Raw genomic sequence first — 24,434 nt, forward strand, 5'->3', positions numbered from 1 at the left:
CTATTATCTTTTGACTTAGTTTTATTATTAGAATTTATGATGATTTATATTTGAATATTGAGTAGTTTGTGTAAAAATTATAGTTTCTGCAAGTATTTCCAGTAAAAGAAGATTGTACCAGCTAATGCAGGATCACCTTATTGTGACTAAGGTGAGCTTTTGTAATGTATCTATCTACTCTCTTTCCCACCTCTCCTTAGGGCATAGATCTTTATAACTCTAAATGAGAATCTCTGGATACTCAATAGACTCTTCCTTCTAGGTGAATCCTTAACTTGAATCTGCCAAATATGTAGTTTTCCTTTGTAAATCTCAGAGTTATATGACTTAAAAATTAACAGATCTCATAATATGAAATCAAATGCTAAATTCCAGTCTTAGTTCTTAAGCATTCCTTCTTTCTTACGTTCTGCTGTGTTGGCAGCTCTGAACCTCATTTAAGAACAATCCTTATTATATTTGAGCTTTAGCATCAGAAATAATGGAAGGAATATATATATATATATATATATATATATATATATATATATATATATATATATAACCCCAAAATGGCAAATACACTTCTGTATGTAGTTCTGTTCTCTGGCTGAAAGGAAAGATTTTCTAAAGGTATGTTCTTTGCTATAAACTTACACACAAGGAAAGTGGTCTCTCCTCTTCACTAGGCTGGTCTTTGCCTGCACAGTAGACATTTGTGTGTACATCTGTGTTCACATTAGCTAGATCTGGTCCTCTAAGAACACTGCTATCATTAGTAAGATGATGTGCATTAACAGTCTTACAAGTCATTGTACAGGATAGAAGAGTAAACTCTTTTCTGATCTTCTTGCCTAATAAACTGTAACAACAACAATCAATATAGTCTTCACAGAAATTTGGTAGAGATTTACAACATGCCTGGGTCTATATAAGATGTTTCATACATGACCTCATTTAATTTTCAAAAGACCTTGGAAGATGGTAAAAAGCAAATTACTGTTTTATGCTTTAGGAAACTGAGGCTTAAAGAGATTAAGTCCATTTAAACACGGTCCCAGATCCAGGAATAAATGGCAATAAGCACACCTGAAAGCATATTTTCTAACCCTAGAATCAAGGACTTTTTAAAGTATTTTGTCCTAGTTCTTGACTTATCTTCCTTCAGCATGACTAATGTCATGATTTCCCTGATAATTCTGAGACACTTCCTTAAGCAAGGAAGGAGCTAAATGATCAGGTTCACATGCAAATATATCTTCTGCCTGGCCTATTTACTTCACTTAGGTATTTTCAGATTATTTCCTCTCTTACTCAAGCTTTTACTCTGATATTGCTTTACATTGAATACATCCATTTATAAATTCAATGGCAAATCTGAAAGTAATTTAAAAAGAAAAAGTCAGAGCTTTATGCAAAGCCAGGAAGCAATTAGTGGTGAGACTTTATTTTTGGAGGAGGAGATTGGTGGGGCATGGAACATGGACCGAAATTGCTTTCTACAATGTCAGATGAATAAGTTAGAGGAAATGATAGTTCAGCTGGCAGTTTGGTACTACTGGTGAATCAGTGGTGATTCCATACTCAGGCTCAGCTGTGGGAGACACTTCCTGGTAAGGACTCTCCCTTCCCTGTAGTCTAGGGTATGAAGGTTCTGCCCACATGTTATGAACCATCCAGTTATTTTTCTTGGTGATGGAAGATTCACACACCTTATTTCTGCTCAAGGTCATTTAAAAAATTGTTAGTGATTTAATAATGATTAACAAGATTGTAAGATAACAGAGGTACAATTCTGTATAGTTCCCACCAACAAAGTTCCGTGTCCCATCTCCTCCATTGGAAGCTTTTTTTATTCTTTATCCCTCTGGGAGTATGGACCAGAATTCTTTATGGGATGCAGAAGGTAGGAGTTCTGGCTTCTGTAATTGCTTCTCTGCTAAACATAACCACTGGCAGGTTGGTCCATACCCCCAGCCTATTTCTGTCTTTCCCTAGTGAGGCAGGGCTCGGGAGTGGCGAGGTTACAGGTGTACACATTGGTGAGGTCATCTGCCTAAGGAAGTCAAGATAATGTCATGTTAGCAGCTGCAACTTGGTGGCTGAAAGGCATTTTTTTTTTTATTTCTCTATTGGGAAATTAATGTTTTACGTTTGACAGTAAATACAGTAGTTTGTATATAACTATTGTATAACATTTCTTGGTTTTCCATATAACAGTACAACCCCCTTTAGTTCCTCAGTCATCCTTCTTGGACCTGTATTCTCCCCCCCCCACCCCAGAGTCTTTTACTTTGGTGCAATATGCCAATTCCAATTGAGGTTCTACTTGTGTTTTCTCTTCTGATCTTGTTTTTCAATCTGCCTGAGAGTGAGATCATCCCATATTCATCCTTCTGTTTTTGACTTATTTTACTTAATATGAATTTTTAAGGCCCATCCAAGATCAGCTGAAAACAGTGAAGTCACCATTTTTAATAGCTGAGTAGTATTCCATTGTATATATATCACAACTTGCTCAGCCACTCATCTGTTGTTGGACACCTGGGTTGCTTCCAGGTTTGGCTATTACAAATTGTGCTGCTAAGAACATATGTGTATACAGATCTTTTTGGATGGGTGTGTTGGGTTCCATAGGATATATCCCCAAGAAATGAATTGCAGAATCATAGGGTAGGTCCATTTCTAGCCTTCTGAGAGTTCTCCAGACTGTTCTCCACAGATGTTGGACCTGAAAGGCATTTTTTAAGCTTCTTTGTGATGATTGATTGATGCTTCTGCTTTCTTTTTCTTTTTTTTTCTCCTTCATAACCAGCAGAAATATTCAGTGACTTTCCATCCAGAGGATCAGGTTTGCCACTGATGTTTGTAAGCAGGATTTTGTTCTTGAGGCAATGCTTTATATTTTTATGCTGCTTCTACTTTCTAAGATCTCTATAAATGGCAAAACATTGTAAAAAAAAAAAAAAATGGAACGATGCTGCTTCAGAAGACCAGACAGATTGAAAGAGCATGTTTTGTCATAATGATTGAAAATACATACTTGTAGCAAGAAGTCTAGATGGTTATTAGGTTAGGATGGTAGGATTGCTGGTGACTGCTTCTTTGCTTTCTTTTCTGGGCTTGATAAATAGGTTCGGGGTATAAGATTTATTCTAGAAATATCCCTTTAGTATTTATAGATAACTCTCCAGTTGTGAAAACAATTGATCAAATAGTTTTAAGTTTTAGGAGTTTTTTTTTTTTTCCAGGCCTTGCTTAGAGCTCTGAAAAACCTTTGGCCCTGTGAATGGTTGTCTAGTAAGAAATGAATGAAGAAGATTAGTTTTGCACAGAATCTGCATGTGCCAGAGTTTCGGTTCTTTTTCACGCCGTGAAAGTATTATCATCCATATGTTATTGTAAAAAATAAAATAAAATAGTGCTTATAGAGATGAAGAAACTTTTTCATGTCAATCAACTAGTAAGTGGTGGAGTTTTTTTCAAGTTCAGTTCAGACTTGCAGCAAAACTTCAAGTCTTTCAACTGGACTTTCAACAGTGTTGCTGCTACAGTTTCTGCAAACTTTCTGTGGGACCCATCATGCACTACAGGAAATTGTATGGTCGTATGATGTCTCTTTCCCCAAAACTAGAAGTCTAAAAGTCACACAGATTAGACTTCTACTTTTGTTAGAGAAATATTGAGAGTGTTGGAACCTAGTGCACCTGTGTGTTTAACATTAAGAATATTGAGGAGACGTTGTAAGATTGAGTGGTGAGACTGCCCTGAGGTTCTTGCATATATGAGACTAAGGACCAAGGCATCTGCCTTACTGTCCAGTACAATACCTCTAAGTCACAATTTTGTTGAGGAAGAGGTAATATAACTGCAAAGTAGAGCATTTATAGTTTCACAAAAATGCTCATCCCATTAATTCAGAAAGACCTTGCTTTTCAATAAGTTAGTAGCATTTATAGGTTTTTTTAAGTTGACATTTTACATTGTGCCTTTAAAATTAGTTGGAGATAACAATGTACATATGCTTATGATAGACATAAGTAAACTATAATTTGTTTAAAACCAAGATATGCACACACCTGTACATCACTTCCATAAAGCTAGGTCATATATCCACTTCCCACCCCAAACAGATTTTTGTACTGCTCTATTTTTGAAGGGAAGAAAGCCAATTGGTTTTAATTTCTCTAATCATTTAGATGAAGAAAAAAAAAAAAGCCTTGCTGGAGACATAGGTGATGTGGGCCTGGACTCTTGATTTTGCCCTAAATAATTTCAGGGAATTCACTGAGTCCCTTAATTTCTCCAGCCCTTGGTTTTTACACATCTGAAAAATGAAGGGGTTGGACGAGCTGATTCCCAAAGGCCCCTTACAACTAGAAAGTTCAATAAAGCTAAGAGAATAGGCATATACTAAGGGTACTGCTTTGTTTCCAGATGGTTTCATGTAAAAATGTAGGCTTCCCCAGTGGTCTGGAGTCTGCTGTACAGCTTCATCTCTGTCCTGCTTAGCTTGATTGATTGTGAAATCATTTCATTTCTTTTCATTCCCCTTCACTGTGACTCAAGGTCACTCATACCATTGCTTCCATGCTGGTTTTTCTAAGCTTAAAAGTCACTATTTCTGTTGAGACTTTAGAATTTAGGAGCAAGAGTTGAATAATGCTGGGAAATTGACAGTGCCTTAAGCAGAGATTTAATGAGGGGTGACAGGTCCATCAGCTCCCCAGTTATCTGTGTTGCAACTTGGGTATTTGGGGATGGGGAGGTGGGCACCTACAAACTGTACTGGATGAATGTCAGACTGGGCAAAGGGAAGGCGATCGGAGTTTAATTAAAATTCTGATCCCAACTTTGCCCATTTCCTTGCCAGATCAGCAGCCAGCATTTCTGTTTGTGGTTCTGGTGATTTTTACTATGATGACACAGAGTTACCTCAGAAACTCTTACAACGTGGCCTAAAACTTCAATATGCTCAACAGATGCTTCAGTCGAGACTGGGATGCCGCTTTTTTTTTTCTTTCTTTCTTTATTTTTTTGCTTGTGTTTTCAAAGATACCTCTTCCACCACTGTTAGTGTTCCTGGTTGAAGGACAGGGAGTTTTTATTATTATTTATTATTATTATTATTATTTTTAGTGTGGTGGGGGGAACTGAGCTGGTAACAAATGAGAGTAGAATCTCACCACAGCATAGTAGCAACTCACCTTTCCAAACTGCTTCTATTTTGCAGGTAGCTAAGTAGTATATCTGAGGAGGTACGTCTCTGCCTTCATCTTGGCCCACCATGAGGTTCTTCTTGCCCTGTGCCTACGTACTGCTCCTGATGATTACCCAGTTGAGAGCAGTCAGCTTCCCTGAAGATGACGAACCCCTGAATACTGTTGACTACCACTGTAAGTAACATAAAACCCCTGAATACTGTTGACTACCACTGTAAGTAACATAAAGCACCTGGCCCTTTCCTAAGAGGGAGACATGTCTACTTTTGATTTTTCTGAGCACATTTATTCTCATAAATAGAAAGGTCTCTATATGCCCTTAATTGAATTTATGTATTAATTATCCATGATCATTTCCTAGTGTTTGGGGAAAAAATGGGACAGAAATCTTGGGTGCTGTTGGAAAGCAACTCACATAGGTGATATTTCTTCAGTGAAAAGAGACTATTTTCTGACATTCACCATCTTTTATTCATTTATATTCAAGACCTTAAGAAAGGAATTTAGTTAAAACCCTTCTACAACTAGTATATACAGCTAATCAATGCTGTCTATTGATTTTTCAGCTCCATAATCCTGACTGATGGTTTAGCCCATTTTCACTTGCAGATTCAAAGCAATATCCGGTTTTTAGAGGACGCCCTTCAGGCAATGAATCTCAGCACAGGCTGGACTTTCAGCTGATGTTGAAAATTCAAGACACACTTTATATTGCTGGCAGGTAATTTTCCTCTCGTTGGTTTATTAGATGAAAATTCTTTTCTCTTGTGGTGCTTGCATTAATGTGTCTAGTTCATGAAAAACTAATATGTGATGGTGATCACAAATTACAAGTAGCCAGAAATACTTCCCGAGAAGAGTCAGTGTTGTGTACCAGGAACAAAACACAGAGCTAAAGCTTTCAGCCATGCTTTTATTATGGCCATCAAGAAATCACACCACTCTTTATTCCTACAGCAACATTGGGGATGGGAAGGCAGGTAGGGGAGATCTCTTTTGATTTTTCTTTAACTTGGAATTATTCAAGCAAATATTAGACTTATGTCTATGCTAATACCAAGTAGCAATTTGACCCATGCCTAAAGAGAAGAGCTCTCTCTCTGCTTCCTAACCACAGTGTTACAGAAAGGCATCTGGGGGTGGGGGGGGGGGAGGAATAGGGGGTTGGGAAGCATTCTTTGTTGACTTCATTTGAGGCAGAGAAAAAATCCAAATGATCCTTGAAATGCAACAAAGACAGATTTGTAAAAATAAAATAAGAAAGAGCTTAGCACTTTTATGCATCATTCATAAAATGTAACTGTCTTTTTTTTTTTCCAATAGGGATCAAGTTTATACAGTAAATTTAAATGAAATCCCCAAAACAGAAGTAATCCCAAGCAAGGTGAGCAAGTGTCTTTGGCAAATGTATTCATCTCCTTCCCAACCCCTAGCCCTCAACCCCCTCCCCCCCACCCCAGCACTTCAACATGGTCCCCAGCCCCTTCCTCTCTAAAAGCAGCGACTGCTGAAAGCTGAGCTTTTGCTTTTGCTTGACTATTCTAGAAACTGACATGGAGATCACGGCAACTGGATCGAGAAAACTGTGCTATGAAAGGCAAACATAAAGTAAGTGAAGTAGACCAGTACCTGCTAGCTTTCATCTTTCTGTGGGCTTGGTCTCACCATGCCAGCAAATGCTACGTCTAACAGCCATCTGATTGCTGCTTTCTGTAGGATGAGTGCCACAACTTTATCAAAGTGTTTGTTCCAAGAAACGATGAGATGGTGTTTGTCTGTGGTACCAACGCATTCAACCCCATGTGTCGATACTATAGGGTAAGTCTATTTTATATGACGTCCTTTTTTTTTTTTTTTTTTTTTTCACAAAACCAACTTTGTTTTCTTCACTGTCCTGCTATTAAAGTTGAATTCTCTCTCCTACCACTCAGTTATTTATCTCTAATGTTATGAAAGAATAAAAACTTGGCTTCCATTCTTCCAATGGAATTTCAGTTCAAATAAAGCAGTATTGCCTTCAGACAGGTCCACTGAGCAGATGTGACCCCAGCTATTTGTTTTTCTTTTGTAGCTGAATACCTTAGAGTATGATGGGGAAGAAATTAGTGGCCTGGCAAGATGCCCATTTGATGCCAGACAAACCAATGTTGCCCTTTTTGCTGGTAAGACCCTTTAGTGTAATGCATATAAATGATTGGTGACATTAAAAGTGCAAAAGGAATTTAAAGGCAGAGAAAAGCTGCTAACTAGGATAAACTAACTTGATATAGATGTTTGAAAGACTAAAAGCTATGAATATTTTTTAAAAAAAAAATTGAACGTGCTGACACTTGACTATTGTTAAACAGGCCAGTAGCTCGGAAAAGAAATTGTTGAATTATTTGATGATTAGCTCCTTCATCTGTAAAATAAAGTACTACTATGGACCACCCTGTCACAGATTGATTCTAAGCCTCAAGCATAGGTTTATTTGTATACCCAGTAATAACATAGGTGAAAGCACTCCAAAGAATTTAACACACTACCTAGGATAACGCACAACAGGATAATTATGGTCATTTCACCCAAATTATAACTTTGGTTTCAGATGGAAAGCTGTACTCTGCCACAGTGGCTGACTTCTTAGCCAGTGATGCTGTTATTTATCGAAGCATGGGTGATGGATCTGCCCTTCGCACAATAAAATATGATTCCAAATGGATAAAAGGTAGTTCTGCAGAGCTGTGTTGTGGAACCACCAGGGACAGTGGGTCAGCATGAGTGGGGACAAGGAGACTCAGCATCAGGAGGGTCTGTGCATATCTTCATGGAGTTAAAACAACTACAAGCTGCTTTGGTTATGACTGGAGCATCTATGGGGATTAATGAGTCATGTCAAGAGAGAAGGCTCCTGCAGGATTTTACCATGGATGTTCTCCCAAAGAAATCTCATTTTTTTATATACCACCCAGCCAGACTCTAAATAGACAGAATACTCCCCGTTCACTCCCACCTATCTAAACTAGAAATCTGGCAATTACTTTCTATCTGCAGAGCCATTTTGTCTTTTGGAGTCTAGAAATCACAATTAAAAAAACAAATAAAGTTATTCTCCACCTAAGTAATTTTCCTCCCTAGTTAAATAGGTTAATGAATAAATCAGTTGAAACAAAGACCTTTGCTGTAGTTCAGTTCCTTGTAGGCCTTGTTCCAGTCCATTAGCTGACATTAAAGACTCTGAGTTCCCCGAAGCTTCAAGCATACCCATAGGGGCACTCCTCAAATCGGTTGGCATCTCAGAGTTCTCGTTGGCTTGACTAGGCTATGCCACATCTCAGCAGTCAGGGTCTTGTGCTAACTTAATTGTCCTTTACAAACAAGTTGGTTATCCATTTTTCTTGCAGAGCCCCACTTTCTCCATGCCATAGAATATGGGAACTATGTCTACTTCTTCTTTCGAGAAATTGCTGTGGAACATAACAACTTAGGCAAGGCAAGTGTATGCACTGGAATTTGATTATGAGCTTGTATTGCACAGAATTGAGACCACTTGAGTGGAATTAGGGTCTTTGCATGTTTCCTAGTGCTCAGTTGATAGCCAAGTTTAAGACCAAGTGCAGAGAGGTGAATTGCTTACCGTGAGAATAATTGCTACAAAATACTTAAGCAGTGGCCAGTGTGGGAACAGCTGCCTTGGGGCCTTGAAAAGGGTTCATTTGTTCTGTCACTACTGAGAGTGTTCCACAGGCACCCTTGAGCTACAGCTGCTTCCTTAACTCTTCAGAAATCTCTTAATAAGTAGAAATCCGCAGTGTCAAAAGACAGGCTGGAAATTAAGGACCCCTGTTCAATTTCTGAGGGTTTCAGTGAAAGCCCCCTTATGAACCTCAAATTCTGGAACCCTTCCTATGTCAAGTTGGAGGATAGCACATTTTATAAACAATAGGGGAAGCAAAATGGGAGACAAGAGGCAAGAATGATTTCACTCAGCAAGGTTTTGTCAATAGCTTACTTCTTGGGAAGCTTATTTGGCCAAATGGGAAAAGGATCCTCATTTTTCCCTGGGCAGATAAACCTAGTTTACATTATTATTGTACGGTACTCCCAGAGGGAAGGCGGCTAGATTATTCTGAACCAGATATATATTTCATTTTATTTATTTATTTTCATCCCTCCCTTAAATAGCATTTTGTTTGTATTTCACCTCCATGCTCATAAGCTTTTATCCCTTGGGCAGGCTGTCTATTCCCGTGTAGCCCGCATATGTAAAAATGACATGGGGGGCTCCCAGCGGGTCCTAGAGAAACACTGGACTTCCTTCCTGAAGGCTCGGCTGAACTGTTCCGTCCCTGGAGATTCGTTTTTCTACTTTGATGTATTGCAGTCTATCACAGACATAATACAAATCAATGGCATCCCCACTGTGGTTGGGGTGTTTACCACACAGCTCAACAGGTGAGGACAGACCCCAGACACTTCAAAAGACCTTCCGTGCTGGCTGGTGGGAGTCAAGTGAGAGCAGGGCTGGCTCGTGGTCACCTGCTGGGCTTCCTGATGGTTTCCTCCCACTATTTCAGCATCCCAGGTTCTGCAGTGTGTGCCTTTAGCATGGATGACATTGAAAAAGTATTCAAAGGACGTTTTAAAGAGCAGAAGACCCCAGATTCTGTTTGGACAGCAGTCCCCGAAGACAAAGTACCAAAGCCAAGGTAAGACAAAAAGGACATAGTAGCACGTTTGTGTCTTTAGCAAAAACCTGTGGTTGCTAGGAGCACCCATGCCTGAGGGAACTGCTGACTCCCCCCCCCCCCCCCATGCCTGGGCAGCAGTGGAGGCAGTGCACACAGCCCGGAGGCTGAAGACAGAGGACTGACTGCTGCCTCCAGCAAGTCTGCACTGGTCTTTGAGGTGTGTGGAGAGGAACTAAATCCGCACATTGTTTTCTTTCTAGGCCTGGCTGTTGTGCAAAGCATGGCCTTGCTGAGGCATATAAAACCTCCATCGAGTTCCCAGATGAAACCCTGTCTTTCATCAAATCCCACCCACTGATGGATTCAGCTGTTCCCCCCATTGCTGAGGAGCCCTGGTTTACGAAGACTCGGATCAGGTAAGGCAGTGCAGGGAACACCAGGCCCAACTCCATTCCAGCACATTCTGTTCCGGCCACAACCTTCTCCTGACTTGCCCAACCTCATCCTGTAGGTACAGACTGACCGCCATTGCAGTGGACCACTCGGCTGGACCCCACCAGAACTACACGGTCATCTTTGTTGGCTCGGAAGCTGGCGTGGTACTTAAAGTTCTGGCAAAGACCAGCCCTTTCTCTTTGAACGACAGCGTGTTACTGGAAGAGATAGAAGCCTATAACCATGCAAAGTAGGTTTGTTTTATTTTATGAGAACGTTGTTCAGCACTGCTCAACAATTTCCACCCCTGTGTTTCATCTAAGTCATTTCCAGTCCTCTAAATTAACAGTGGTTTGGCATATTAGTGTTTGGTGTTCTCTCTCTCTCTCTGTCTGTCTCTCTCTCTCTCTCTCTCTCAGAATCTAGGGTCTGTTGTTTTCTTCAGTCCACAAGAGTGGGCAGTGGATGAGTTTAAAAATAATTCAGGCTTCTTTTTTTCTTCTTTTTTATTTTAATCTGTGAGAAATGAGAATATTTTAGCACTGTCCGTCTTTCTTGTCTTGTAGATATATTAGGTTGTCAGAAAAGCCATGGCACATTTTTTGCATAGAAAATCATAGAAAAATACATCATGACTTCTCCAACAGCCCAATATTTCAAGATGCCACACGCAGCATACAATTGGCTATAAATACACACATACACACACACACACACACACACACACACACACACTTTCCAACCACTAATATAAAAGAAAGCTTATCTGGGTCATTGAGGCAAAAAGACAAAAAAAAAAAAAGCAAAGCAACTCACCTGCATAGATACCAACTTGTTCATGTTTGCAGCCCAAGTTCAAGTCCAACCCCAGCCACAGTGGAGGAAGCTTCAGTGCTGTGATGTCTTTTTCTTTCTCTTTACTCTTTCTGTCTCTTTCCATCCAGGAAAAAAATGAAATAGCAAGTAGTCAGCGAAGAGCACTGAAACCCAAAAAAAGAAAAAAAAAATGACAATGAAGTATCGAAAGGTTGGGGCCAGACAGTGGAACGCATGTGTTAAGCACACACACACCAGTGCACAAGGACATAGGTTCAAGCCTCTGGTCCCCACCTGCAGGGGCAAAGCTTCACAAGTGGTAAAATAGGGCTGCAGGTCTCTCTCTCTCTCTCTCTCTCTCTCTCCCTCTCCCTCTCCCTCTCCCTCTCCCTCTCCTTCCCTCCCTCTCTCTCACACACACACACACACACACACACACACACACACACACACACACACTCTCTCTCTCTCTCTCCCTTCTCAATTTCTCTCTGTCTCTGTCTAATAAGAAGTAAATATATAGTATAGAATAATCTAATATATAGTATAGAATAATCTAATATATAGTATAGAAAGGTTGCTGAGGATGGCACCAGGGACATACCAGCACAGGAGGATTTCACTACATTTAGATATGACCTTTCTTCTTCTCTGTAGTCTCACATAGCCTTCAGAAATGCATTTCTATCATGTTTTGCTTTTGAAATAGAACAACACTTTGGCTAGTTTGAAAGTTCACTAGGCCTGCAGAGCAGCAGAAAACAAATCACGTAATTATTACTCTCCAAACTAAGTATTTGTCTGGCTTACTGTCAAGAATATTTCTTAAAGCCTCCCCACCCCCACCAGCTCCCAGTAACTGAAATCAACCAAACCCCACTTGGCTTTGTGTATAGTCCCTGCAGCTGCTGACACACTAAATGAATGGCTTCCAAATGTGCCCCACAACCCAGGTGCAATGCTGAGAACGAGGAGGACAGAAAGGTTGTCTCTTTGCAGCTGGATAAAGATCATCATGCGCTCTACGTGGCCTTCTCAAGCTGCGTGGTCCGTATCCCTCTCAGCCGCTGTGAGCGGTACACGTCGTGTAAGAAGTAAGCGTAAGCAGATGCTCCTGGGTTTGCCTTTGCATCAGGCCCTTTGAATGACATGAAAATCCGATTGACATTGTGTTTGGTTTTCCGCAGGTCTTGTATTGCATCTCGCGACCCGTACTGTGGTTGGTTAAGCCAGGGGGGCTGTGAGAGAGTGACCCCAGGGATGCTGTGAGTATGCTTCGTCACACTAGCCAAGATTTTTGTTTTTTTTCCAGCTCTGCTTCCCTTTTCCCCTAAGGCTTCTTGAACTTGAACTATTAGAAAACTTCCAATAGCACTTTTTTTTTTTTTTTTTGTATTACATAGACTGGTTTGGGAGAGGTGAAAAAAAAAAAGCAAATCTGTAGGAGGGAGAAGGGAGGACTGTAAACAAGTTAAATACCTAAGAGAAATGGCTGGAGAGTGGAAAACAAACAACTCTCTGCTGCTCTGTTCAGCATTCCAGTGGGCCAGTCTTTAACAAAAGCACTCCTCTTAGCAAGCTGTGTTGAAATGTCTGCGTTTTTCCTCTGCCCATTCTTACTAATCCATCTGTGTTCTTGGTTCTGCGCTGGTTGACACTTGTGTTCCTATGAAGGCTGCTAACTGAAGACTTCTTTGCTTTCCATAACCACAGCGCTGGAGGATATGAGCAAGACACAGAGTACGGCAACACAGCCCATCTAGGGGGCTGCCATGGTAAGATGGAATCTTCCTTCCCCTGCTGGCGCTCCTTTTGGACCACATTTGCACGTGAACATTACTTTACAACCAGCCTTTTAATGACTCGGGACACATACCACCTAGCATTTTAACTTAAACTTCGCAAAAGCTGAGCTGTTTGGTCATGGGGATGGATTAGAGGAGAACCTTACTTCTCTCTCTCTCTCTCTCTCTTTCTTTCTTTCTCTCTCTCTCTCTCCTCTCTCTCTCTTTTTTCCTTTCACCATTTACAATTTTGTCAGAAATCCAGAGATAGGTAGTCTAATCAGTAGATTAATCTTTCTGTTTATAGTTTTTCTTTGGACTTTTTGAGTTCATTGGAATTCATAGATTTTTTTTTTCTTTTCTTTTTGGTTACTTTTTTACTGATTACTTGTTCCTTTAATTCTTTTAGAAATTTTGCCTACTTCAACTACACCAGATTACAAAATATTTGGCGGTCCAACATCTGGTTAGTTTTTTTTCCTTTTTTGAATTAACAACCTTTTATTTCCTTCAGTTTCAGCATTTTCAGCCCCTTTCCCTCCCCTCCTTTTGCGCAGTTTGGCAGCCTTTCATTTTTCTGCTTTCACTCATAACCCCACTGGTGGTACGTGAAGACTTTTTCTTACTCAGCACTCCACCTCTGTGTAGCATGTTAACAGTTCATCCTTGACTGAAGTCACATCCTTTCAAATCAACCCAACGGATTAACATAGACTGCATTCCAGCTGCACGCCCAGCCACCCAAGCTCTCTTTTCTCTCACCCCTTTGCATTGTGAATGTTATCTTCCAACCATCTCCATTGAGGAGATGGCAGAATTTCATAATCCTCCCCCCTTCTCTCCTTACTTCTCCTAAGACCCAGTGAACAAATACACATTTCCCCCAAAATGTGTATTTACAAGCATTAGAGATCTTTTTATTCATTCATTTTATTTCTTTATTTATTTTGAATGGTTTGCGGTAATCCCTGGAACCTTTGAATATCATGGTCTGGGTGGTGTGAAAAAGACTCCCATTGAATGCAGCTGGTTTGGGATGTTTGAAGGTGTGCAGTGGACTCTCTGTGCCCCTTCTGTCTGTATTTGATCTGGAGAGTTCATCTGTGACCTTTTACTTGCACCAGTCTAAAGTGCAATGTTGGATATTTTCACATAAAAATCCAACGTGAGGGGAATTCGATTCAGTGGAAATCAGTAATAGACAAGCTTAGAGTTAAGTAACTCCCAGTCCTGTTGCTGCTTCTGGGGAAGAGAAGGGAAAGATGGTGGATTTTCTGTATCAGAGCCTCCTTATTCAGCTCCCAAATGCAACTTAGTTTGCATGAGTGGCTATTAACTCTTTGAAAGAAACTCCCTAGGCACTTTGGAAGGTGCCGGGCAAGCTTCAGCGCTTTGCCATGGACAGTGAGCCTTCAGTGTAGTGAACGATCCACAGATAGATATCGGGACTCAGTCAAGTGTTTAACCAGACTCAACCGGGTGTTTCTCATACTGTAGGTTCCATAGTGAAGGAGGTTCAGTTCCCAACCATCTATGAAAGCACCTTAAAAAAACAAAACAAACAAACAAAACAGACAAAAATAAAATGAAGTGATGGCTTATAAAGGGCTGAGTTAAAAATAGCAGTTCAGTTCATCTTTGGGAAGGGTGTTATTTTATTTTCACAAGTGACATGAATGACCACAGGGTCTCCTGCAGGAGTGTTCTGAGTGTCTCTTAATCTGAAGTCAGCCCTACCGATCTGTCTGAAATTATTTTAGTTTTTTTTTGGGGGGGTTCTTCCTCTTTTTTTTTTTTTTTTTTTTTTTTTTTTTAGTTTTCCCTTGCAAGCAAAGGAAGCAGCCCGTGTAGTCTCTTCCACTGTGATTTCATAAAACCCTAGGACAGGTATTCTCCTAAAACTTTACATTAAAAAGAAAAAAGAAAGAAAGAAAGGAGGAAGGAAAGAAATGCCACAGAGCAGTCAGAAAATATCTGCTGATACTGCCCACGTTAATAAAAATGTGTTTGCCACCACAGACATGGAGGTATCCTCTTCTTCTGTTACCACAATGGCAAGTATCCCAGAAATCACACCTAAAGTGATTGATACCTGGAGACCTAAACTGACGAGCTCCCGGAAATTTGTAGTTCAAGATGACCCAAACACTTCTGATTTTACTGATCCTTTGTCAGATATCCCAAAGGGTAAGGCCTCAGCAGAGAACGCATCTCTCACTGAGTGGAAACCTGATTCCCACCTAGCACTTTTGAGGAGCAAGTGTGCAGACACAGAGTGCTCCAGAGACAAAGCAAGATGGAGCTGCCCATTCCAAGAGCCACCTCCCCTGGCCGTGGTCACTTAGGGTTCTCTGTGGTTACAGCAAAGTGCATTCCTTAAAAGATGAAAGAGGTGGAAAGCTATTAAAGGAAGGGCTGGTGAAACAGCCACTCAGACAATCTAATCTGTATTGGTTTCTGTCTGAAGAAGCTGAGCCAGGTCTGCTGGAAGTGCAGAACTTCGAGGGTCACCCCAGCAACATCAAAAACCAAAACTAATTCATTGCAAATATCCTGATATCAGATGTTTTGTCTCAGAGCCTTTCCCAGCCTTTTGTGTAGCTGCAATTCCACATATAATGTAAAAAAGATACGTGAGGTGCTAAGTTGCTTGAATGTCAGAAGCAATAAAACCCAACAAAATTCTTGTTCATAACTATCATTTTCAATCTGTAATAGAAGCATTTATAAAATAGCTGTCAGTTGGGTTTGCTTATGAAATATATTACTCTGGGGAAAAAAAAAGAATCCTGTTCTTCAGTGTTTTCTGGACTATGGTATCAGGTTTCCAATCAGTTTTTATGACAGTGCATTGTCATTTATGATTTACATCTATTGATTTTGGTTTTGTATGTTTTCCTTATAAACAATTTTGTGATCATCCCCTTTTGTTTTCTTTAGCAATACCATGTTTTCACCTTTGCTTTCTTAATTTCTCACAGTAACACTGACTTCCATAACCTTGAACCCCATTACGAACAACTAATTTTCCACTGTATTAGTAACTAACCTAAAGTGATAGACTCTTCAAAATCACTCTGACTCACTGGATTCTGGGATAGCTATATTTATAGCATGTAACAGACTTGGTACCTCTGAAACTAACATTTCTTTGACTGTTAGATGTCTGTGGTTGCATTAAAAAGCCCAATAATTACAAACTAATTCACTCCTTTTTTTTTTCAGTCTAACTTAAACATTTCTTAAATACCTCAAGATATTTGAGTAGTATGACTTAACTGATGAATACTATTGCTATTTCCTTAGACTGGATGGACTTCTTTTGCAGTAGGCAGTTTAAGAGTGCTTCACCTCAAGATGGAATGAAAGATTGGGATTGGTGTTATTTTATTTTTCACAAAGTTAAAGCAGACATGAACAGTCTATAAATGTAGCTAACAGTGGTTAGACAGAAGATTTAAATTGTGTATCAATCCTGTGGTTCTGTTTCACTTAAGATAGCATAATTGTACTAGCATAATTATGGTAACATGATATATATCTATGCCAATTCATACATTTCCCTGATCCCAATAACTGTCCTTTAGCTTTGAGTTATGAATTAGGAGAATATAATGAGGCAAATATTTCATGAGTTTAAGTGGGAAATATATACATTTTTTAAATTTTAATTGTAGGCAGAAACTCTTAAACTGTCTAAGAGTATAAATAGCTATTAAAGATGAGTGGGGGAGAAAGACTAATACGGATCAGGGGGGAGCTTAGGGTTTTTCTGGCATTTGCAACGATCATATCTGTCTCTGGGAACTCTTGTATGCATAGAAGAATACATATATGGAACCTGAGAGTCTCCCTGAGCCTTCAAGCTAAGCATATGGACCCTGTGAAGTGAGCATTGCCTCAATGGGAGCCATTTGCTGGCTAATATCATTTCAAAGAAGCACCTCACTCAGATTCTTCCTGTGTGTCTATTGCAGGTGTCCGATGGGAAGTCCAGTCTGGAGAGTCCAACCAGATGGTCCACATGAATGTCCTCATCACCTGTGTCTTTGCTGCTTTTGTTTTGGGTGCGTTCATTGCAGGGGTGGCAGTATATTGCTACCGTGACATGTACGTTCGGAAAAACAGGAAGATCCATAAGGATGCAGAATCTGCTCAGTCGTGCACAGACTCCAGTGGAAGTTTTGCCAAATTGAATGGTCTCTTTGACAGTCCAGTCAAGGAATATCAACAGAATATCGACTCTCCCAAATTGTACAGCAACCTACTGACCAGTCGCAAAGAGTTGCCGCCCAATGGAGATACAAAATCCATGGTGATGGAACATCGAGGTCAGCCTCCCGAGCTGGCTGCTCTTCCCACACCTGAATCTACACCTGTGCTTCACCAGAAGACCCTGCAGGCTATGAAAAGCCACTCAGAAAAGGCCCATGGCCATGGGGCTTCAAGGAAAGAAGTCCCCCAGTTTTTCCCTTCTAGTCCTCCACCCCACTCCCCACTAAGTCATGGACATATCCCCAGCGCCATTGTTCTTCCTAATGCTACCCATGACTACAACACATCCTTCTCAAACTCTAATGCTCACAAAGCTGAAAAGAAGCTTCAAAACACTGACCACCCTCTTCCCAAATCATCCAGTAAAAGGGATCACCGTCGTTCCGTGGATTCCAGAAATACCCTCAATGATCTCCTGAAACATCTCAATGACCCCAACAGTAACTCCAAAGCGATCATGGGCGATATCCAGATGGCCCACCAGACCCTCATGCTGGATCCCGTGGGACCTATGTCTGAGGTCCCACCCAAGGTCCCCAACCGGGAGGCATCCCTTTATTCTCCACCTTCAACTCTCCCCAGAAATAGCCCAACCAAGAGAGTGGATGTTCCTACCACTCCTGGAGTCCCAATGACTTCTCTGGAAAGACAAAGGGGTTATCACAAAAATTCCTCCCAGAGGCACTCTATATCTGCTATGCCTAAAAACTTAAACTCACCCAATGGTGTTTTGTTGTCTAGACAACCTAGTATGAACCGTGGCGGATACATGCCCACCCCCATGGGGGCAAAGGTGGATTATATTCAGGGAACACCAGTGAGTGTTCACCTGCAGCCTTCCCTCTCCCGACAGAGCAGTTATACCAGTAATGGCACCCTTCCTAGGACGGGACTAAAGAGGACACCATCCTTAAAACCTGATGTGCCACCAAAGCCTTCATTTGTTCCTCAAACCACATCTGTCAGACCACTGAACAAATACACTTACTAAGCCTCAAGTGTGCTATTTCCCATGTGGCTTTCTTCTGTCCATGTTGTGAGGGTGTTGTAAGGGTACCTTAAGATAAGAGACTTACTTGTATTTTAAGAGAGCCAAGTGGCCAAAGAAACTCCTCCTAACTTTGGCAGCATCAGAACTTGCCACATGTAGCTACTACAACAAGGCTTCTGTGTACTTGTCAGAAAACAAAGGAAGATGCTGGTCATTCCATTTCTTTTGTTTGAACCTAAAGAGATGTGTAGCTCTAAGGGGCAACCTTACCAGTATAAAATGCTGATACAGTACTCAGAAGAATCTGTAAGCAAATACTTGAAAATGGGTTGGATTTAGACTGCTGTTGTGTGGTCTTCCCATTAAATGTGAACATTTTATTATGTATGCATTCACCTTGCCTCTTGCACAAATGTCAAAAAAAAAAAAAAAAGGTAATGTTTCAAACAAACTTGTAGATTACCAAACAATTTGCTAAAAAAAAAAAAAAATCTGTATTTGACCCAAATTGTAGCATTTTTTCATGTGTGGCACTTTTTTCAGGCCACCAATGAACTATACTGAGTGTGTGTGTGTGTGTGTGTGTGTGTGTGTGTGTGTGTGTGTGTGTACCTGCGAGCTTGTGTGTCTGAGTTCTGTACTCACTAGGATTTGTTGAGGTGCCCATTATGTCTGTTTGTGCTATGGAATTGTTCACACTGAGCATGACTGAACAGGAAACAATGACTTCTCCCCACAACGCTCCACTGGATTCAGTGTTGAGAAGGAGATAAAACTGAGGTGGATTTGACCATCAAAATTATTAGCTTGGTTCTGTGGTGCCTAAAGCCAGAATGTAAGAGTTCTAGGTAATTTTGTGCTGCTATTCATTTAAAACAAATCTATTACAGCTTAAGGAGACAGAGATACTAAGAGGTATTCTTGATTTAGCCACCAGTATTCAGTACTGATATTACCTGTCCATTGTGAATTCAAGCCAGAATCACTCCACTAACTGTGGATGCACTAATCAGGTTTTATTTTGATTGTTTTGTTTTCCTTTAATAAACTTTCTCTTTCTTTAACTACTTTGACCCCTGAAGATCAAAAACAAAGCAAAAGACAAAAAAAATAATGATAATAATGTGAAAGGAATTGTAATTGGCTTAACAAAAGTAGTCTATGAAAACCTAACAGAGGTACAATCATGTTGTATATGTTGTGTTATGTGAGCGTTTTCTCCTAAGTCATGCAGGTAATGACAATATACTGTAAATATTACATGTGAGTTTACCTGAATCTGTGCATTTTGTGCCTTATTCATGAGAACGATAGAAGTACTAAGATAATGTCAAGTGTTTTCAGTAGAGCACATCAGTTACTGAGTGCCAGTCATAAATGTTTTTCAACCAGCACCTGAAAAAAAAAAGACTGGAAAAAGAAAGATCATGAGAACAGCTAATTGTAAAACAGTACACCCCAATAGCAGCAGTGTGTCCTTGGCCACACTAAACATTCCACTCCTGCTTTCCTAAGGATGACTCAGTGATAATGTGAAGGCCATTGAGGTTTCTCGAGGAAGGCAACCCCTGCGGAAACCATAAAGTCATTTGGACATAGTTTTGCAGAACCACTTACAGTAGCTGGAGTGCAGAGCCAGTGACTGTTTCAATTAATGTGAACCGAATCTATCTAGAAAGTATCCAGGCAGACGAGTGCTCCTGACTCCGTCACACAAACGAGTTCAACTGATGTCATAATAATTCTGGTGACATATACTACTTTAGGGAGGACGGGTTGCAGAGACCAGAGCATTTTTATACAGAATGTATGTAGAATACTGAAAAAGCTATCCCTTTTTCCCCCCTTTGAGAAATATTAATTTCTAAAGAACGTGATGCCCTGAGATCTCTGGAACCACAAAAGCTAAACCTTCTGTTCTTGAAACACTTCAGCTTAGCAACTAAAATCTCACAGATTAATAATAAGTTAAACCAACCAACAGTAAACACTACTCAGTCCACTGCCGACAAACGTGTTTGAATTCACCTTACCAATATTAATCCTGGCGTGCGGAAAACAGGAACAGTAACATCTATGTGACCCCTCCCCCCGATAACATTTTGTAACATTGTGCTGCCTTGTAGTTTGTAATGTGAGTTCTATCAGTATTTATGTTGAGATTTCTAACATAAAAATAAATCTAGTCTCTATCCTGTTAATTTAATTTTTAAATGCTTTATCCATTTGTGCAAAGGTAAACACAGATTGTATCTTTTTTAATGGTACGGCATAAAAAGTAACCCTAAAGTGAAGGCTCTATACTGTTTTATAGAGTACTTTAACATGTATAGATATCTTGTAAACTTGTATTGTGGAAGTGTAAATAATATGTACTTTGGGTTTTTAACACCGCATGTAAAGTCAAAATAAAATATACAAATCATTATACCTTGCCTTTTGACATTGAAGAGGTTTATAGTGAATATATCACTTTTTAAAGATGTGGCATCAATTAGCAGTGAAACTTCTTTTTTTAAGATTTATTTGTTTATCTATTTATTTATTTATGGGGGGAGGGCAGAACCAGGGATTGAAATCAAAACCTCATGTTTGAGAGACCAACGTGTTATCCACTGTACCTTCTTCCCAGGCCACAGAGAATTTCTTATTTAAAAAAAAATCATATATATGATATATATATTTGTGGGCATCAGAGATGACTTAACTTGGTAGAACTTCTCTATCTTATCATGCTGTGGCCCCTGGCAACACATTGGGAAAAGCTAGGCAGTAATGCCTACCCCATCCCTCTCTGCCCCTTTCTGTCTATCTGAAAATTGGCACAAAAGCAGTGAAACTTCATGCACAAGATCCAGAGGCCAAAGTAAAAGATGTATTGACTGACTTACATAGAGAATGTGAGAACTAGAGCATCACTTTCACATATGTAGTACTAGGAATTGAACACAAGAACATATTGAAAGGCTACCAGAATAGTCTCATCTGGAATATTGTGTGATCTGGCTACAGTTATAACTTTTTTTTTTTTGCAGAAGAATAAATCTGAGGGGTAGAGCTCATAAATATAGGAACTATCCAGAAAACAGATGAACGATACTGAATTGATGGTGAGATGCCCCAGGCAAGTGTCCAAGTGGTTCACATTGGCCTCCTCACTGAGTTCAACAAACATCTCTAAAATTCACTATTTGTATTCCCGCTTGAAGATGAATTTGTATTCCCCCCTTGGAAGCCATGTTACTCCAAAATTATACCTTGCATACATAAGTCCTGGGGGCATTTTTCCTTCCTTAGTTATTCTCAATTCTTCTTTTGTGATTGAATAGAATGTGTTAAGAGATTTCTTCCCCAAATCTTTAACTGGAGGATATAACTATGGTTCCACTTGGTTTTCCGCTCAGCATGGAATGAATGGGTGGCACTGCCTTGTGGGTGGGTGTTTAGGGTGTTGTGTCACCTCAGAGACAGTTTGCAGCAGCTGCTGACCACAGTGCAGCTGTACATTTTATTAGGAAGGAAGGAAGGAAGGAAGGAAGGAAGGAAGGAAGGAAGGAAGGAAGGAAGGAAGGAGAGAAAAAACAGAAATGAAGGAAGGAAGAAAGGAAAGAAAGAAGAAAGAAAAAGAATGAAACAAAGGAAGAAAGAAAGAAAAAAGAGTAGCAGAGGAGCAGAAGTTGCAATGGACCTGTTTGAACTACACTCTCTCCTCTAATAAGGAGTGCTTCATTAATATCAGGCCTCTGCTTTATTCATATATCATGCTCTAGTTTAGAGCTAATAGCAAGAATCTGTGGAAATCCTTCGATGAGAGGAGGGAAAATATTAATGGAGGGACTGTGTATCTTTTAATATATTACTAGAGCAGGAAGAAGTCATCCTACCTCTGACTTCTTCAGTGGCTAGGACAGGCATGAGGCAGATTGATAGAAGTATAGAGTAATACATTAATACCACCTTTAGCTCCTGCATGTATGGGAGAGAGCCTTACATTCTGTCTAACTAGCCATCATTTTTAAATAGGGTATCTTAGCACAGATGACTTTGGGGAGACAAAAAAGGTCATTTGGGAAGGTTAGTAAAGCAAGTCCATGCATACTGGGCAGGGTTGGGGGTAGGTGGTGGCACACCTGGTTGAGTGCAATGCCCCGATTCGAGGCCCAGATCCCCACCTGCAGGGGCAAAGGTTCGTGAGTGGCGAAGCAGTGCTGCAGGTCTCTCTCTCTCTCTCTCTCTCTCTCTCTCTCTCTCCCTCTCTACTTCCCCCTTCCTCTCAATTTCTCTCTGTCTCTATCTCATAAAGATAATTTTAAAAAATAACAAAAAGAAAGCAAGTTCAATAAAGCAAAAGCCTACAAACCCAAGTTCATCCTTTTGTAGTTCTTACAAAGAACGTTCTGCTTTTAGGAGACTCTCTATGCAATTGATCTTCTGCCAGAGATGTATGTTGGGATGAGGTTACCAGATTTGTGCTTCCCAACAGCTAACCTGACAATGTAGATGTGTATGTAGGTAGCAAGACAGTGCTACTAACACAGAGCAAACCCTGGAATCTCTTAACCCTGTTCCACCATTGTAGGAAGTCTGTGTAAGCCCTTGGAGCCATCACGCCTTGCTGGAAATGAGGTTGCCTCTCATTGCCACTGACTGGTAGGAGAAAAATTGTAACTCTTAGATTTGGGATGAATGAATGCAGAGACGAGATACATAGACAGTCAGCCATGTTCATGTTCCTCCCAGGATTTCTTGAGTATTGTGTTCTCTTTCAGGAACATTGTCTGTTTCTGTTATTGGGGTGTCATCTATATCGAATGGCGATTCTCCTTGCTTTCCTAGGTCATATATTTTCTTTTTCTTCCTAAAATGGATGGTCAGCCTTTGTAAATATTGTCCATTTTCAAATGAATACAACAAACAGCTCGATTTCATTTTTCCTTATTTGGGGGGGAGATTTATAAGCCCTGAAATCACATCTCTGACTCATCAGGATAACTGTTTACATGCCATTTGAGAGAAGTGGGTATAGAGACCTTGGAACTTCTGTATTTTAGAAAATATAAGGGGGAGGGGCAGGCTGTGGTACACCTGGTTAAGTGCTCACATTACAGTTCAAAAGGATCCAGGTTCAAGCTCAAGCTCCTGGTCTCCACTTGCAGGAGGAAAGCTTCGCAAGTGGTGAAGCTGAGTTGCAGGTATCTCTCTTTCTCTTTCCCTGTCTCTCCTTCCCCTCTCAAATTCTCTTTGTCTCTATCCAATAATAAATAAATATCCATATATATATACATATATATACTTATATATGGAGAATATTACAAAGAAAGATAAATGTGTGATGAATTAACCATGACAGACCACTACTGTGCACTGGGCCAGTGTATCTCACCAATTGCTCATGTAAGTTTCTCTGGAACGTGGCAATTTGCGGGCCTGGTGGAATCCCAATGGTGTTGCCTCAACAGGCTGAGAGAACAGGAAGTGTCCCATACAAGGTGGTGACAGATGACCTAGATAATAGCCAGGTACCAAGAGCACTCACTTTCCTGTCTTCTGAAAGAGGCCATCTTTCTCCCTGCCTCTCCCAGCTCTTCTACTCTATCCTTTCATCAGAGAAACACAAAAGACAAGGTATCCAAACAGGGTTCTGCCTAGTCCTGACTCCATTCATCCGGCAACTTTGCGGCACTACACTCTTCTCCACTCGTTCGCTCACTTTTGAAGAGATGGTTCCACATCCATTTCTCTTGACAGTTCTATGGTATCTGTCAACTCTATGATTCAGTTACTTATTTTATGACTGCTGTGCTTAAATACCGCTCTTTCAATGGCTTGGTTTGTAGCTCGTTTTATGGATGGGCAAGGCCAATTCCCTATTAGATGTGAGACAAATATGAGATTAGTAATAAAATAAGGCATGATAAAGAATGCATTTTAAGCCATTTAGCTTGGGTCTAGATCTGATGTCTACCCTTTTTGCATATATAACATGCAAAAGACTTAAATCTCTGCCAGTGTTGCATTCTTTATCAAATAGATGTGATACCATAAGCTGAAGGAAATGGAACTATAATAAAATCAATCTTTAATTCATAGGGAATCTCGGCTAAGGCACTGGGGTAGAGCAGTCAAATCCTAGATATTTAAACCATCAAGCAGTGTGTACAGGAAAATAGAAGATTTCTAGATCCCATCCTTTGATAACTTTCTTCTAGAAATTAGCTATTGATTACTGACTGATAGCATCACTTTGTTGCCTGCATGGTGG

At 40.2% G+C, this 24,434-nt stretch overlaps 1 protein-coding gene across 18 annotated transcripts in view; it reads left to right on the forward strand.

Annotated features, from left to right (window-relative positions):
- SEMA6D (semaphorin 6D) overlaps positions 1-20,602 on the forward strand; it is a 790,451-nt gene extending 769,849 nt beyond the window's left edge. For 7 of the 18 annotated variants that reach the window (XM_060174602.1, XM_060174601.1, XM_060174597.1 and 4 more), the window contains 18 exons: positions 5,213-5,375; positions 5,811-5,922; positions 6,525-6,585; positions 6,747-6,809; positions 6,918-7,019; positions 7,273-7,363; positions 7,789-7,908; positions 8,585-8,673; positions 9,418-9,635; positions 9,758-9,889; positions 10,132-10,287; positions 10,383-10,556; positions 12,076-12,216; positions 12,310-12,387; positions 12,797-12,897; positions 13,316-13,372; positions 14,926-15,093; positions 16,884-20,602. In XM_060174602.1, the coding sequence (XP_060030585.1) occupies positions 5,267-5,375; positions 5,811-5,922; positions 6,525-6,585; positions 6,747-6,809; positions 6,918-7,019; positions 7,273-7,363; positions 7,789-7,908; positions 8,585-8,673; positions 9,418-9,635; positions 9,758-9,889; positions 10,132-10,287; positions 10,383-10,556; positions 12,076-12,216; positions 12,310-12,387; positions 12,797-12,897; positions 13,316-13,372; positions 14,926-15,093; positions 16,884-18,172 (3,261 nt within the window). In that variant the 5' untranslated portion in view covers positions 5,213-5,266 and the 3' untranslated portion in view covers positions 18,173-20,602. Of the gene's footprint in view, positions 1-5,210; positions 5,376-5,395; positions 5,416-5,793; positions 5,923-6,524; positions 6,586-6,746; positions 6,810-6,917; positions 7,020-7,272; positions 7,364-7,788; positions 7,909-8,584; positions 8,674-9,417; positions 9,636-9,757; positions 9,890-10,131; positions 10,288-10,382; positions 10,561-12,075; positions 12,217-12,309; positions 12,388-12,796; positions 12,898-13,315; positions 13,373-14,925; positions 15,094-16,883 lie in introns of those variants that run through there. The other 11 variants (XM_060174607.1, XM_060174603.1, XM_007517309.3 and 8 more) reach the window with 11 other exon arrangements.
- The last annotated feature ends 3,832 nt before the right edge of the window (positions 20,603-24,434 follow it).

Source organism: Erinaceus europaeus, chromosome 16, assembly GCF_950295315.1.
Source record: "Erinaceus europaeus chromosome 16, mEriEur2.1, whole genome shotgun sequence".
Taxonomy (NCBI): Eukaryota; Metazoa; Chordata; class Mammalia; order Eulipotyphla; family Erinaceidae; genus Erinaceus; species Erinaceus europaeus.